The 17,007-nt window shown below is 44.2% G+C and overlaps 1 protein-coding gene across 2 annotated transcripts in view; it reads left to right on the top strand.

Annotated features, from left to right (window-relative positions):
• Positions 1-17,007, top strand: part of wdr62 (WD repeat domain 62) — a 67,968-nt gene that overhangs the window by 10,021 nt on the left and 40,940 nt on the right. For both annotated transcript variants that reach the window (XM_071360229.1, XM_071360230.1), the window contains exons 7-17: positions 3,123-3,293; positions 3,862-3,999; positions 4,131-4,313; positions 6,892-7,052; positions 11,908-12,097; positions 12,461-12,604; positions 12,744-12,907; positions 12,988-13,079; positions 14,418-14,543; positions 15,102-15,172; positions 16,386-16,507. In XM_071360229.1, the coding sequence (XP_071216330.1) occupies positions 3,123-3,293; positions 3,862-3,999; positions 4,131-4,313; positions 6,892-7,052; positions 11,908-12,097; positions 12,461-12,604; positions 12,744-12,907; positions 12,988-13,079; positions 14,418-14,543; positions 15,102-15,172; positions 16,386-16,507 (1,562 nt within the window). The remainder of the gene's footprint in view (positions 1-3,122; positions 3,294-3,861; positions 4,000-4,130; positions 4,314-6,891; positions 7,053-11,907; positions 12,098-12,460; positions 12,605-12,743; positions 12,908-12,987; positions 13,080-14,417; positions 14,544-15,101; positions 15,173-16,385; positions 16,508-17,007) is intronic.

The following is a 17,007-nucleotide window of genomic DNA, read 5'->3' as shown; positions in this document are numbered from 1 at the left end:
GTGCCACTCGGGAGTCTTTTTTAAAAAGAAGTTTGGAACCACCAAGACTCTTCCTAGAGATGGCCGCCCGGCCAAACTGAGCAATCGCCTTGGTCAGGGAGGTGACCAAGAAACTCGATTGTTACTGAGTAAAGGGTCAGAATACTTATGTTAATGTCCTTTTTTATTTTTTTGATATGTTAGCAAAATTAAAATAAATAAATAAATTCTTTGTCATTATGGTATATTGTGTGTAGATTGGTGAGGGGGTAAAAACAATTCAATCCATTTTAGAATAAGGCTTTAACGTAACGAAATGTGTAAAAAGTCAAGGGGTCTGAATACTTTCTGAATTCACTGTATATGTTCTGGTTGTCTTTGTCTAATAACATCGGGAAATGATTTTAAATAGATGCTTCAAAACCTTTTTAGAATGATATTTATCAGCTTACTCCAATATTTTTTCTGTTCAAAGCTCAAACTCCCATGATGCCATTCAGCAAAACCACTCTCGCCATCACCGACCGACTTGAGAATAACTATTTTCATGCAACTTCGATACCGTAGTGACTTTTTCGTAGCAGGTTAGGAGAACTTACGCAGCAAGTTAAGGATAATTAACTTAGCAGGTTAGGAGACTAAGGTTAATTAAAAATAATAATTACGGTTCCGGTTAGAGAAAAATGCTCTCCTAACCTGCTATGAAAATCACTTTGTGTCGAAGTGTTTTAGAAAAAGAGTGTGTACCGACTGACGTGGGAGACCAGGTGCTGCTGGAAGTGGTGTTGGAGGGCCAGTAGGAGGCACTCTTTCCTCTGGTCTAAACAAAGATCCCAATGCCCCAGGGCAGTGATTGGGGACACTGCTCTGTGTAGGGTGCCGTCTTTCGGATGGGACGTTAAACGGGTGTCCTGACTCTCTGAGGTCATTAAAGATCCCATGGCACTTATCGTAAAAGTAGGGGTGTTAACCCCGGTGTCCTGGCTAAATTCCCAATCTGGCCCTCAAACCATCATGGTCACCTAATAATCCCCAGTTTACAATTGGCTCATTCATCCCCCTCCTCTCCCCTGTAACTATTCCCCAGGTCGTTGCTGCAAATGAGAACGTGTTCTCAGTCAACTTACCTGGTAAAATAACGGTAAAATAAAAATATTCTGACACAGCCGTTGTGTCTTTTCCAAATAGCCTGTATTATCGTATTGAATAACTTCTAAACATCATACTTTTTCTTAGTTCTAATGTCTTGGGACAGTCGCTGAGGCTGTATTTGTCTTATCATCGGAAACACTTTGTTTTTCAGACGCAGACGGTTTAGTTACTTAGCTAGCTAGCATTGCTAAATGTTAGCGCCCAATTTTTTTTATTGTTGCAAACACTATTTGAGACGTAATATTAGCTCTCGATCTAGCATGCTAACTACACACAGTAACCGTGTTATGGTTAGCGTAGCTAGTTGGCATCTAAATTATAATTATTTTTTGAGTGTAGTTGCAGTTGATTGGTGACAGTACTTAAGGCTTCCATCCAATTGGTGACAGATTTTTATGCCAAAAAATAAATAAATATGCAAATGTTCCCACCATTGGTGTATTTGCACCAACCTGACTTGTTACCGTAGCTAACTGTACTTTTTGGCTTACGTTTTAATGTTCAGAATAAAAAGAAATCTAATGTTCAGTGTGTTTCCATCATATTTTCAACTCTTCTGACTCTTTCAACTCTCAATGCTTCCAACAGCTGTGTCAAGTTGGCTGGATGTCCTTTGGGTGGTGGACCAGTCTTGATACTCACAGGAAACTGTTAAGCGTGGAAAACCCCAGCAGCGTTGCAGTTCTTGACACTCTTAAACCAGTGCGCCAGGCACCTACTATCATTTGTTTTGCCCGTTCACCCTCTTTATTTTTTTAAACCTTTATTTAACTAGGCAAGTCAGTTAAGAACAAATTCTTATTTTCAATGACGGCCTAGGAACAGTGGGTTAACTGCCTTGTACAGGGGGCAGAACGACAGATGTTTACCTTGTCAGCTCGGGATTCAAACTGGCAACCTTTCGGTTACTAGTCCAAACGCTCTAACCACTAGGCTACGCTGCCACCCCTCCACTCTAACCACTAGGCTACGCTGCCACCCCTCCACTCTAACCACTAGGCTACGCTGCCGCCTCTGAATGGCACACCTACACAATCCATATCTCAATTGTTTTAAGTCTTAGAAAATCCATTCTTTAACCTGTCTCCTCTACATCATCGACACTGACTGAAGTGGATAAGGGATCATTGCTTTCACAGGTGTTCACCTGGTCAGTCCGTCATGGAAAGAGCAGGTGTTTTTAATGTTTTGTATACTAAAAGCATGAGAACGAGTTATAAAGTGGCGGAATTGTCCTTTTTTAAAGGAACTATATTAATGAGTTCTTAATGCTGCATTGTAATATTTTAGGCGACCCGATCAAATTCTGATCTATGTGCTTTCCTTAAGCGTAGAGTTTTAGTAACCAGGAATATGCGAGCGTTTTTTTTGCATATTGCACCTCTCTTTCTTTTTTTAAAGGAAGCATATAATTATCTGAGGCAGCTATGTGTCATGTCCCGGCTTGTTCCTCAGTCCTGTAGAAATAAAAATGTATTTTTAGTTTGTTTTTGCAACAAAGATGTACAGCTCCTTGGTGAGCTATGATTAGTCAGCGCCTCACCTCCTAGTGTGGGTAAGGACCTGCTCGTGTAATCTACTCCCAAGCTCTAAACTTCTCTGATCTGCTTTACATTTCTCCACCGTTCATTGAGAAACCATTTGAATTTGAATATGTATATAATTTAGCAGATGCTCTTATCCAGAGCGATTTACAGGAGCAATTAGGGTTTAAGTGCCTTGCTCAAGGGCACATCGATAGGTTTTTTCACCTAGTCGGCTCGGGGATTTGAACCAGCAAACTCTTGCTTTTAACACCCAATGTTGACATAACTTTACCGTTTCTTATTTTTGGAGGCTAATTGTTTCCACAGACTCAACAGTTTCTCGAATGCTCAGGTTTCAACTCGAACTGTCAGCCCAACTGCCATGGCATTCAGCTTCCCCCCCCCGGCTGGGGCTCTCCCTTTGTTTCTACTCCAATCATTGACTGGATATATCTGTCTCTGCAGAGTGGTCACATGCCCTGTGTGCGGGTTTGGGACGTGGTCGAGCAGGCCCAGGTGGCAGAGGTACAGTGCCATAAGTACGGGGTGGCCTGTGTGGCCTTCTCAACCAACAGCAGCTACATCGTGTCAGTAGGCTACCAGCATGATATGACCGTCAGCGTCTGGGAGTGGAGGGTAAGTTAAAAGACCTGGGTTTGTTTGTTTTTTCTTTCAGAGACTTGAGCCTGTTAAGTGCCAGAGGTATAGAGTTGCACTTTTCCTATCCACTACATTGGTTCCATTGCACCAGGCAACCGCTGAAATTTGGATTCCCAGAATGTCTACTCTGCTGGCTGGATAGTACTGGGGTTAGGGGTCATGGCTGTGGCTTCTTGGGAAGGGGCAGGGAATCCCAGAGCCTGTACTTTTATGTCCAGACTGACTGAGTAATGTAAGTCCAAACGTTCTGCACAACAACAACATCCTGTTCTGCACATCAACAACATCCTGTTCTGCACAACAACAACATCCTGTTCTGCACAACAACAACATCCTGTTCTGCACAACAACAACATCCTGTTCTGCACAACAACAACAACATCAACAACAACATCCTGTTATCTGTTCTGACAGCAGTCTGGTCAAAGGCCGTCCACTAGAGGCCGCAGAAATCCCTGTGTTACTTAAAATAACCCGAGCTCTGTGAAACTGAAAAATATATCTGATTTTTGTAAACCCTCTTGTCCTGTTTGTGTTTTTGTAGAAGGGGACGGTGATAGCGTCCAACAAGGTGTCTAGCAGAGTTCTGTCTGTCTCGTTCTCTGAAGACAACAGCTACTTCGTCACGGCAGGAAACCGACACGTCAAGTTCTGGTACCTCGACGCCTCTAAAGAGAGACGGGTCAGGACATTGTTATTATTATTAAGTTTATATTTTATATAGTATTTTATATGCCATATTGTTTGTTCTCCATCCAAGTGCGTCTGAGTAATGGGTTTGATTCTGGATGTTTACTATGGCTCCTCCCCCAGGTGAACAGCACGGTGCCTCTGATTGGCCGATCGGGATTGCTAGGGGATCAGAGGAACAGCATGTTCTGTGGTCTGTCGTGTGGGCGGGGCAACATGGCCAGCAGCACCTATTGCATCACTTCCTCTGGCCTGCTGTGTCAGTTCAACAGCAGGAGGATGCTGGATGCCTGGGTGGACCTCAAGGTCAGTATGACCCGACCTAACCCCTGACCCTACCTAACCCCTGACCCTACCTAACCCCTGACCCTACCTAACCCCTGACCCTACCTAACCCCTGACCCTACCTAACCCCTGACCCTCTTTCTGTCCCTATTTTGATATCTGAAAATTCTCGCAACCCCAACCATGTGAGAGAAAAAAAAACGAACATCCAATGTTAACTTGTTTTGGGGGGGGGGGCTATGGCAGTCAATTAAAAAAACATTACAACAGTATTTATGATTGTCTTCTCAACTCACCATCACATACTTTTCATGTGAGACTATGATGCTAGTCAAATGAGTCTGACATAATGTCTCTTATCTCACCACCACTAATGAGATGGGTGTGGCTTGATGTGTGTTGCGTCTCAAAGTCTAGGAGGCGTGGTCAACAGTGCAGCAGACCCTCGTCTCTGCTGTCACATCTAACCTGGTTGGATATTTGGTTTTCAATGCAGACGAGAATCCAGCTTCACACAGATCAGAGCTGGAGAAGGGTACCATGAGTTTTATGGTGCTTTCAAGACAACTTGGAAACTGAAAAATACGAGGTCAAATCATGACATCCAGTGATCTTCAGGGCAGAAAGTCAGAGCTCTAGAAAGAGGCCAGAGTTCCCAGGTTGGACGATCGTTTAAATAGATTTTTCCCGGTCAGAGCTCATCCCCCCCCGTTTCCAGTTGTTTTGAATGCGGCTTTAATGCTCAGAGGGGGAGACGGCAGGGTGTCCCCTTTGATCTAGGAACCTAAACTCCTCCCTGGTGACCCGTGAATGCGTTGTCTGCAGCATTTGGGTCACGTGTCAGCTCAATCAGCTGTTGGATTTCACTTTGCATGTGAACTGAGCCAGGATCACAGTCAAGCGGATTTGGGAAGTAGGTCCCGAAGTGCTCTGCCAAGCGTCGGTGGTGAACAGTCGTCACTCGTGTCGGACACTTTCTAATGCTGTTTTCTGAACAGCCGAGGGAATGTGGCACGGTTCGCTTTTTAAAAATTCTTTCCTCTCAATCCACCTGATTCGGTCACACATCTGTAGAATGTTTTTGTATTTCTCCTGCATGCTTGGTAAGGACAACACTTCCTCCTCCTTAATGCGAAAACATCTTTACAACCTCCAAGCCTCGGTGTGAAATGGAAAATCGTCATAGTATTCAGTATTGGCACACGGAACATCCCTTGTGACGTTTTCTTTGCTCGGGAATCGTGAGACGGCGCATTTATGTCCTCGTGAATAGCGCCCCCCGACATGTAGAGAGAACAAAAGTCAATCCGTTTGGCATCTCAGCCCTCACAACAAACGTTCATCTATTTTGAGAGCGTAAGCTGGGTAATGTTTGATTCGTTCAGTCCGTTTCCTCTTGATTGCTAGCAATACGTTGTTTAGCAGCGTTCTCTGATTAAAGGTGCTGATGTGTGTTTCTGTGTCTCTGCCTCCACACAGATTTCACCGTTATCAATTGCGGCCGGTAATATCAGTCTCTGCTGTAGTGTGTTTTCATAGCTCATGATCTAAAAGCTCTGTTGAATTTGATCTTTTTTAGATTTGAATTTATTATCATTTAGATTAATTTGAACCACATTACAATGATTTAGAGATACGAAGATTATATACAGGCATACATACAATGCATTCCTAAAGTATTCAGACCCATTGACTTCTTACATTACAGCCTTATTCTAAAATGGATTAAATTGTTTTACCCCTCATCAATCTACACGTAATATCCCATAATGACGAAGCAAAAACAGGTTTTTGAGCGCTCAGGACTTCGTCAAGGATCTCTCTGTACTTTTCTCCGTTCATCTTTCCCTCGATCCTGACTAGTCTCCCAGTCCCTGCTGCTGAAAAACATCCCCCACAGCATGATGCTGCCACCACCATGCTTCACCGTAGGGATGGTGCCAGGTTTCCTTCAGATGTGACGCTTGGCATTCAGAGAATATAATGGACAATTCCTTCGACCTCATGGCTTGGTTTTTGCTCTGACATACACTGTCAACTGTGGGACCTTTATATATAGACAGGTGTGTGCCTTTCCAAATCATGTCCAATCAATTGAATTTACCACAGGTGGACTCCAATCAAGTTGTAGAAACATCTCAAGGATGATCAATGAAAACAGGATGCACCTGAGCTCAATTTAGATTCTCATAGCAAAGGGTCTGAATACTTATGTAAATAAGGTATTTCTGTAATTTTTTAAAATAAATTAGCAAAACATGTCTAAACCTGTTTTTGCTTTGTCATTATTGGATATTGTGTGTAGATGAGGGGGAACAATAATGTAATCCATTTTAGACTAAGGCTGTAACGTAACAACATGGGGGAAAGGGGATGGGATCTGAATACTTCCTGTGTGCTTTGTGCTTTTCCCCGGATTTTGGAAACTCCCACGACCCCATTTTCATATCAGGCGACCCCACATGGGGTTGCGACCCCTATTTTGGGAATCGCTGGTCTTAACCCTCTTAACTCTCTCTCGCTCTGTGTCTCTCTCTCTGTGTCTCTCTCTCTGTCTCTGTCTGTCTGTCTGTCTCTCTCTGTCTCTCTCTCTCTCCAGACCACCTCTGCTCGCTGTCTGTCGGTGAATGAAGTGTTTATCTTCTGTGGCTGTGCAGATGGTACCGTCCGACTCTTCAGCCCCCAGAACCTTCATTACATCACCACGTTGCACCGGCCACACTGCCTGGGAGTGGACATCACACAGGGCCTTCAGCCAGGGTAAAGTATTGTCTGATTGCTCATTTGGTTGCAGGACATTACATGCATCATGTCCGGTGTTTTTATTTTATTTTTATGCGTCACACAGAAAAGAGGGACGGACAGAGATGCTCAAGTGACACACGTTACAGATGAAACTCAGACAGGAAGAGACATTAGTCCTAGTGATACTCCTCAGTACAGATCAGACGGGAAGAGACGTTAGTCCTAGTGATACTCCTCATTACAGATCAGACAGGAAGAGACATTAGTCCTAGTGATACTCCTCATTACAGATCAGACAGGAAGAGACATTAGTCCTAGTGATACTCCTCGTTACAGATCAGACAGGAAGAGACATTAGTCCTAGTGATACTCCTCATTACAGATCAGACAGGAAGAGACGTTAGTCCTAGTGATACTCCTCATTACAGATCAGACAGGAAGAGACATTAGTCCTAGTGATACTCCTCATTACAGATCAGACAGGAAGAGACATTAGTCCTAGTGATACTCCTCATTACAGATCAGACAGGAAGAGACATTAGTCCTAGTGATACTCCTCATTACAGATGAAACACAGACAGGAAGAGACGTTAGTCCTAGTGATACTCCTCATTACAGATGAAACACAGACAGGAAGAGACATTAGTCCTAGTGATACTCCTCATTACAGATCAGACAGGAAGAGACGTTAGTCCTAGTGATACTCCTCATTACAGATCAGACAGGAAGAGACATTAGTCCTAGTGATACTCCTCGTTACAGATCAGACAGGAAGAGACGTTAGTCCTAGTGATACTCCTCGTTACAGATCAGACAGGAAGAGACATTAGTCCTAGTGATACTCCTCATTACAGATCAGACAGGAAGAGACATTAGTCCTAGTGATACTCCTCATTACAGATCAGACAGGAAGAGACGTTAGTCCTAGTGATACTCCTCATTACAGATGAAACACAGACAGGAAGAGACATTAGTCCTAGTGATACTCCTCATTACAGATCAGACAGGAAGAGACGTTAGTCCTAGTGATACTCCTCATTACAGATCAGACAGGAAGAGACGTTAGTCCTAGTGATACTCCTCATTACAGATGAAACACAGACAGGAAGAGACATTAGTCCTAGTGATACTCCTCATTACAGATCAGACAGGAAGAGACGTTAGTCCTAGTGATACTCCTCATTACAGATCAGACAGGAAGAGACATTAGTCCTAGTGATACTCCTCGTTACAGATCAGACAGGAAGAGACGTTAGTCCTAGTGATACTCCTCGTTACAGATCAGACAGGAAGAGACATTAGTCCTAGTGATACTCCTCATTACAGATCAGACAGGAAGAGACATTAGTCCTAGTGATACTCCTCATTACAGATCAGACAGGAAGAGACGTTAGTCCTAGTGATACTCCTCATTACAGATGAAACACAGACAGGAAGAGACATTAGTCCTAGTGATACTCCTCATTACAGATCAGACAGGAAGAGACGTTAGTCCTAGTGATACTCCTCATTACAGATCAGACAGGAAGAGACGTTAGTCCTAGTGATACTCCTCATTACAGATGAAACACAGACAGGAAGAGACATTAGTCCTAGTGATACTCCTCATTACAGATCAGACAGGAAGAGACGTTAGTCCTAGTGATACTCCTCATTACAGATGAAACACAGACAGGAAGAGACATTAGTCCTAGTGATACTCCTCATTACAGATCAGACAGGAAGAGACGTTAGTCCTAGTGATACTCCTCATTACAGATGAAACACAGACAGGAAGAGACATTAGTCCTAGTGATACTCCTCATTACAGATCAGACAGGAAGAGACGTTAGTCCTAGTGATACTCCTCATTACAGATCAGACAGGAAGAGACATTAGTCCTAGTGATACTCCTCATTACAGATCAGACAGGAAGAGACGTTAGTCCTAGTGATACTCCTCATTACAGATCAGACAGGAAGAGACGTTAGTCCTAGTGATACTCCTCATTACAGATCAGACAGGAAGAGACAGTCCTAGTGATACTCCTCATTACAGATCAGACAGGAAGAGACGTTAGTCCTAGTGATACTCCTCGTTACAGATCAGACAGGAAGAGACATTAGTCCTAGTGATACTCCTCATTACAGATCAGACAGGAAGAGACATTAGTCCTAGTGATACTCCTCATTACAGATCAGACAGGAAGAGACGTTAGTCCTAGTGATACTCCTCATTACAGATCAGACAGGAAGAGACGTTAGTCCTAGTGATATTCCTCATTACAGATCAGACAGGAAGAGACATTAGTCCTAGTGATACTCCTCATTACAGATCAGACAGGAAGAGACATTAGTCCTAGTGATACTCCTCGTTACAGATCAGACAGGAAGAGACATTAGTCCTAGTGATACTCCTCATTACAGATGAAACACAGACAGGAAGAGACATTAGTCCTAGTGATGCTCCTCATTACAGATGAAACACAGACAGGAAGAGACATTAGTCCTAGTGATACTCCTCATTACAGATCAGACAGGAAGAGACATTAGTCCTAGTGATACTCCTCATTACAGATCAGACAGGAAGAGACATTAGTCCTAGTGATACTCCTCATTACAGATCAGACAGGAAGAGACATTAGTCCTAGTGATACTCCTCGTTACAGATCAGACAGGAAGAGACATTAGTCCTAGTGATACTCCTCATTACAGATCAGACAGGAAGAGACATTAGTCCTAGTGATACTCCTCATTACAGATCAGACAGGAAGAGACATTAGTCCTAGTGATACTCCTCATTACAGATCAGACAGGAAGAGACATTAGTCCTAGTGATACTCCTCATTACAGATCAGACAGGAAGAGACATTAGTCCTAGTGATACTCCTCATTACAGATCAGACAGGAAGAGACATTAGTCCTAGTGATACTCCTCATTACAGATCAGACAGGAAGAGACATTAGTCCTAGTGATACTCCTCATTACAGATCAGACAGGAAGAGACATTAGTCCTAGTGATACTCCTCATTACAGATCAGACAGGAAGAGACGTTAGTCCTAGTGATACTCCTCATTACAGATCAGGCAGGAAGAGACATTAGTCCTAGTGATACTCCTCATTACAGATCAGACAGGAAGAGACATTAGTCCTAGTGATACTCCTCGTTACAGATCAGACAGGAAGAGACATTAGTCCTAGTGATACTCCTCATTACAGATGAAACACAGACAGGAAGAGACATTAGTCCTAGTGATACTCCTCATTGCAGATGAAACACAGACAGGAAGAGACATTAGTCCTAGTGATACTCCTCATTACAGATCAGACAGGAAGAGACATTAGTCCTAGTGATACTCCTCATTACAGATCAGACAGGAAGAGACATTAGTCCTAGTGATACTCCTCATTACAGATCAGACAGGAAGAGACATTAGTCCTAGTGATACTCCTCGTTACAGATCAGACAGGAAGAGACATTAGTCCTAGTGATACTCCTCATTACAGATCAGACAGGAAGAGACATTAGTCCTAGTGATACTCCTCATTACAGATCAGACAGGAAGAGACATTAGTCCTAGTGATACTCCTCATTACAGATCAGACAGGAAGAGACATTAGTCCTAGTGATACTCCTCATTACAGATCAGACAGGAAGAGACATTAGTCCTAGTGATACTCCTCATTACAGATCAGACAGGAAGAGACATTAGTCCTAGTGATACTCCTCATTACAGATCAGACAGGAAGAGACATTAGTCCTAGTGATACTCCTCATTACAGATCAGACAGGAAGAGACATTAGTCCTAGTGATACTCCTCATTACAGATCAGACAGGAAGAGACGTTAGTCCTAGTGATACTCCTCATTACAGATCAGGCAGGAAGAGACATTAGTCCTAGTGATACTCCTCATTACAGATCAGACAGGAAGAGACATTAGTCCTAGTGATACTCCTCATTACAGATCAGACAGGAAGAGACATTAGTCCTAGTGATACTCCTCGTTACAGATCAGACAGGAAGAGACATTAGTCCTAGTGATACTCCTCATTACAGATCAGACAGGAAGAGACATTAGTCCTAGTGATACTCCTCGTTACAGATCAGACAGGAAGAGACATTAGTCCTAGTGATACTCCTCATTACAGATCAGACAGGAAGAGACATTAGTCCTAGTGATACTCCTCATTACAGATCAGACAGGAAGAGACATTAGTCCTAGTGATACTCCTCGTTACAGATGAAACACAGACAGGAAGAGACGTTAGTCTTAGTGATACTCCTCGTTACAGATCAGACAGGAGTTGACGATCGGGTGAATCAGGAAACTGAAGCTTTGCACTCAGTCGTATGAACAGTGGATGCTTCAGTGCCTGGATCCAGTTAAGAATGAAAAGCGCTGCATGGTCAATCCAACGTCTGCATTGACCGTGAAGAATTTACGGCGATACGGCCTCTGCAGAATTCCGTACATTCGTACGTCTTGCGCTTTGCGGAGCAGGGCAGGGCAGTTGTGAAGTAAGTTGTCAAGGAAGTGAGTTTGTGTTTTATACAGGACCTCCCGCCCTCCACCTACCGTCAACCGATCATGTCAATGCGGAGCTATACGGAGCCCTCGGCGGCGTTAAAACGTTTGCGAGGTTCACAGCGATGGGCGGTACAGAGCTCAATTTGACATCTGCAAGCGTCCGGAGGCTCCAAAATTGCGTGACACCTTCCATACGGATTCTACGATCCACATGTTTCGGATCATTTTCGGGTCTTAGCACAACAGTCGTCCCAGTGTCTGGACACCAGAGAAGCATGATGATATTGGTCTGTTTTTTTAGATTGGATTAGAATAATGTTTTGTTTTTTCTTCCCTGATTTTCTCCTGACTCTTTACAGGCATCTGTTTGTTGCCGACCCCAAGGCAGAATACCCAGACACCCTAGCCTTGACCTTTGACCCTGTAACCCGTCACCTGACCTGTGTGTACAACGACCACAGCGTGTATGTCTGGGACGTCCGTGACATCAAGAATGTAGGGAAGGTCTACTCTGCCCTCTACCACAGCGGCTGTGTCTGGAGTCTAGAGGTGTGTGTGTGCTGTCTTTGTTGTTGAGACTCAGGCATTTTCTGTATCATATGGATGGATGGATGGAGATGATTGTAGCCTCGCTACTGTATATAGCCTGTCTTTTTACTGTTGTTATATTTCTTTACCTACCTATTGTTGACCTAACACCTTTTTTGCACTATTGGTTAGTAAGTGAGCATTTCACTGTAAGGTCTACTCCTGTTGTATTCGACGCACGTGACAAATACACAGTTTATTTTTATTTGGAATTGCGATATGTTTCTGCCCATTTTTACAAAAGTTCTAAAATGCAAGGCTACTTCCTGGAAAATGTCGCATCACTTTCCTAGCATATTACTGTTTCATTTATTTTAAATTTAGACATACCCTGACATGGATCTGTCCCGTTCCTGTCTGCCTCCTGGATCTTTCCTCACCTGCTCTTCAGACAACACCATCCGGCTGTGGCACAGCGACCCGGGACTGGTGCAGGGAACCGGCTACCTGCGTAACGTCTACAGCCACGTGAGTCTCAATGCAACCGGCCAGGACCTTCCGTCCAACCTGCCAATGTCACGGCATTGTTCATTCTGAATCTTGGTTTACAAATGACTACCCACACATACTGGTTTTATCTGTTCTGTCCGTCTGTGTGCCGGTCCAGGATCTGTTGAGGATTGTGTACGTGGGGGAGGACACTCAACATCTTCAGACGGAGGGGGAGAGAGGAGAGGGGGGAGGAATGGACGCCAAGTCAGGGATCAGAGTCCTGGGTATCAGTCCTGATGGACAACATCTGGCAGCTGGAGACCGCAACGGAAACGTACAGTAAGCGCGCACGCACACACACACACACACACAGTCAACATGACCACATCGACTAAGATATCATGTGTTCTCCTGTCCAGTATATTTGGTCTGCAGTTCATGGATCAGCTGCAGAAGATTGAAGCCCACGACTCTGAGGTGCTGTGTCTGGAGTTCTCCCCTGCAGAGACGGGTGAGTTCTGATCCGGGGGGGGGCGGGGCGAATTCTGACCCTACGGAGACGGGGAGGGTTCTGACCCCGGAAGACCAGGAGTTTTTCCCCCTGACTACCTCAAGGTTGAAGATACCCAGGTTAGGACAAGTAATGCTTTAGAAAATAAACAGCGTCATTGATGACTAGCTTAGCTGGTCCCTTAGTTTAGAATTCTTCTTCGTGTTTCTACACCTGCATTGCTTGCTGTTTGGGGGTTTTAGGCTGGGTTTCTGTACAGCACTTTGAGATATCAGCTGATGTAAGAAGGACTTTATAAACAAATGTGATTGATTCTTCATTTATGGTCTCTAGCCCAACCGCTCACAGATACAGTGCTGGTAGCCTAATCTACATTATGACATTATTATGGATAAAAGGGAGAATATTTGTCAAACGGCAGTCGAGCATCGTGTCACCAGGATAAGACCCTCTATTTATTGGGAAGGAGCATCAAGATCACAGTCCTGTGAAGTTCATCAATGTATTTAATCAAGCCTAATAAACGGCATGGTTTCCTGATTGGTAGTGGGACGACCACACACCATATCATCACTAATAAACGGCATGGTTTCCTGATTGGTAGTGGGACGACCACACACCGTATCATCACTAATAAACGGCATGGTTTCCTGATTGGTAGTGGGACGACCACACACCGTATCATCACTAATAAACGGCATGGTTTCCTGATTGGTAGTGGGACGACCACACACCGTATCATCACTAATAAACGGCATGGTTTCCTGATTGGTAGTGGGACGACCACACACCGTATCATCACTAATAAACGGCATGGTTTCCTGATTGGTAGTGGGACGACCACACACCGTATCATCACTAATAAACGGCATGGTTTCCTGATTGGTAGTGGGACGACCACACACCGTATCATCACTAATAAACGGCATGGTTTCCTGATTGGTAGTGGGACGACCACACACCGTATCATCACTAATAAACGGCATGGTTTCCTGATTGGTAGTGGGACGACCACACACCTTATCATCACTAATAAACGGCATGGTTTCCTGATTGGTAGTGGGACGACCACACACCATATCATCACTAATAAATGGCATGGTTTCCTGATCAGTATCTGCTCATAAAGGCGTTTCCACCGCCATTTCCCGCATAATCGATTTTTACAGACACAAAGATCCTGCCTGTCGTAACAAACGATCTGTCTGCATTTATACAATTGTACCGACACTTCCTGTTTCCATCACAGCTGTCATATTGTTTGTTTGTTTGTATACGGTATGACAGTGGATGGAAAGGTGGTCTGTGTTTTTACGGTGAACGTGTTTTGTGTTTCAGGTCTTCACCTGCTGGCATCGGCCAGTAGAGACCGTCTGATCCACATCTTCAACATGGAGAGGAGCTACAGTCTGGAGCAGACCGTCTATGACCACTCTGCCTCCATCACCGCTATCAAGTTCACTGGTACACACGCACACACACACACACACACACACGGAGAACACACACACACACACGGAGAACACACACACACACACACGGAGGACAACACACACACACACGGAGGACAACACACACACAAAATAAAATAACAAAAGTAGAGTGTTGTTTCCAGGGTCGGCCATACTAGTACGGCTCCCCGGAGCAAATGAAGGTCAAGTGCCTTGCTCAAGGGCACATCGACATGTTGGTCACCTTTATCGCCTTGTGTATTCGAACCAGCGACCTTTCAGTTACTGACCCAATGCTCTAACTGCTAGGCTACCTGCAGCCCTAACACACACACACACACACACACACACACACACACACACACACACACACACACACACACACACACACACACACACACACACACACACACACACACACACACACACCCCCACCCACACACACACCCACCCCCCGTACGAGAAGGAGACGAAACCCAAACCGACAACATGCATGCATATTATGGGGGGGGGGGCTGGTGAAAGAGACCTCTAACTAGGTGTTTGTCGGCCCGTTTTCTGTGTGTTGTAGGTGTCAGCCCAGAGGTCCTCATGGTGAGCTGTGGTGCTGATAAGAGTATCTACTTCCGCACCGCTGAACAGGTGAACTTCTATTTACCCTCTACCCTCTCTATATAATATATACCCTCTCTATTTACCCTCTACCGTCTCTATATAATATATGCCCTCTCTATTTACCCTCTACCCTCTCTATATAATATATATACCCTCTCTATTTACCCTCTACCCTCTCTATATAATATATACCCTCTCTATTTACCCTCTACCCTCTCTATATAATATTTACCCTCTCTATTTACCCTCTATATAATATACCCTCTCTATTTACCCCTCTACCCTCTCTATGTAATATACCATCTATTTACCCTCTTCCCTCTATATATAATATATACCCTCTGTTTTTACCCTCTCTATATATAATATATAGTCTGAATGGTCATATACCCCTCTCTCTATAATATACCCTCTCTATTTACCCTCTACCCTCTCTATATAATATATACCCTCTCTATTGACCCTCTACCCTCTCTATATAATATATACCCTCTCTATTGACCCTCTACCCTCTCTATATAATATATACCCTCTCTATTGACCCTCTACCCTCTCTATATAATATATACCCTCTCTATTGACCCTCTACCCTCTCTATATAATATATACCCTCTCTATTGACCCTCTACCCTCTCTATATAATATATACCCTCTCTATTGACCCTCTACCCTCTCTATATAATATATACCCTCTCTATTGACCCTCTACCCTCTCTATATAATATATACCCTCTCTATTGACCCTCTACCCTCTCTATATAATATTTACCCTCTACCCTCTCTATATAATATATACCCTCTCTATTGACCCTCTACCCTCTCTATATAATATATACCCTCTCTATTGACCCTCTACCCTCTCTATATAATATATACCCTCTCTATTGACCCTCTACCCTCTCTATATAATATATACCCTCTCTATTGACCCTCTACCCTCTCTATATAATATATACCCTCTCTATTGACCCTCTACCCTCTCTATATAATATATACCCTCTCTATTGACCCTCTCTATATAATATATCCTCTCTATATAATATATAGTCTGAATGGTCAAATAAAAATTTATAAAAATGTATTCAAGTTTGAATTGCAGCATTAACCCACCTCTGTCTGTCTCCCTCCCTCTCTGTCCCTCCCTCCCTCCCTCTCTGTCCCTCCCTCTCTGTCTGTCTCCCTCCCTCTTTGTCCCTCCCTCCCTCTCTCTCTGTCTCCCTCCCTCTCTGTCTCCCTCCAGTCTTCGGAGGGGCTGAACTTTGCCCGTAGTCACCACGTAGTAGAGAAGACCACTTTGTATGATATGGACCTGGACGCTACTCACACACACACCGCCATCGCCTGCCAGGACAGGAATATCAGGTACACACACACCGCCATCGCCTGCCAGGACAGGAATATCAGGTACACACACGCCATCGCCTGCCAGGACAGGAATATCAGGTACACACACACCGCCATCGCCTGCCAGGACAGGAATATCAGGTACACACACACCGCCATCGCCTGCCAGGACAGGAATATCAGGTACACACCGCCATCGCCTGCCAGGACAGGAATATCAGGTACACACACACCGCCATCACCTGCCAGGACAGCTATATCAGGTACACACCGCCATCACCTGCCAGGACAGCTATATCAGGTACACACCGCCATCACCTGCCAGGACCAGAACATTTTAGAAATGTATCTGATGTTTTTCCCAACATGCATTGGGTGGGTAACCTGATTTAGGGGCGTCCACCCACGGTGCTCAGAAGGACAGAAAGCACATTTCCATTGTGGTAATTCATCTTACACAGAACATGTCGAGGATGAAACGACGTGTTTCCTTACTTTGAACATGTTACAATAAATGT

The sequence above is a fragment of the Salvelinus alpinus genome, chromosome 22 (genome assembly GCF_045679555.1).
Source record: "Salvelinus alpinus chromosome 22, SLU_Salpinus.1, whole genome shotgun sequence".
Lineage (NCBI taxonomy): Eukaryota > Metazoa > Chordata > Actinopteri > Salmoniformes > Salmonidae > Salvelinus > Salvelinus alpinus.
Note: the sequence above shows the minus strand (reverse complement) of the source record. Positions and strands in the feature narration are given on the sequence as shown.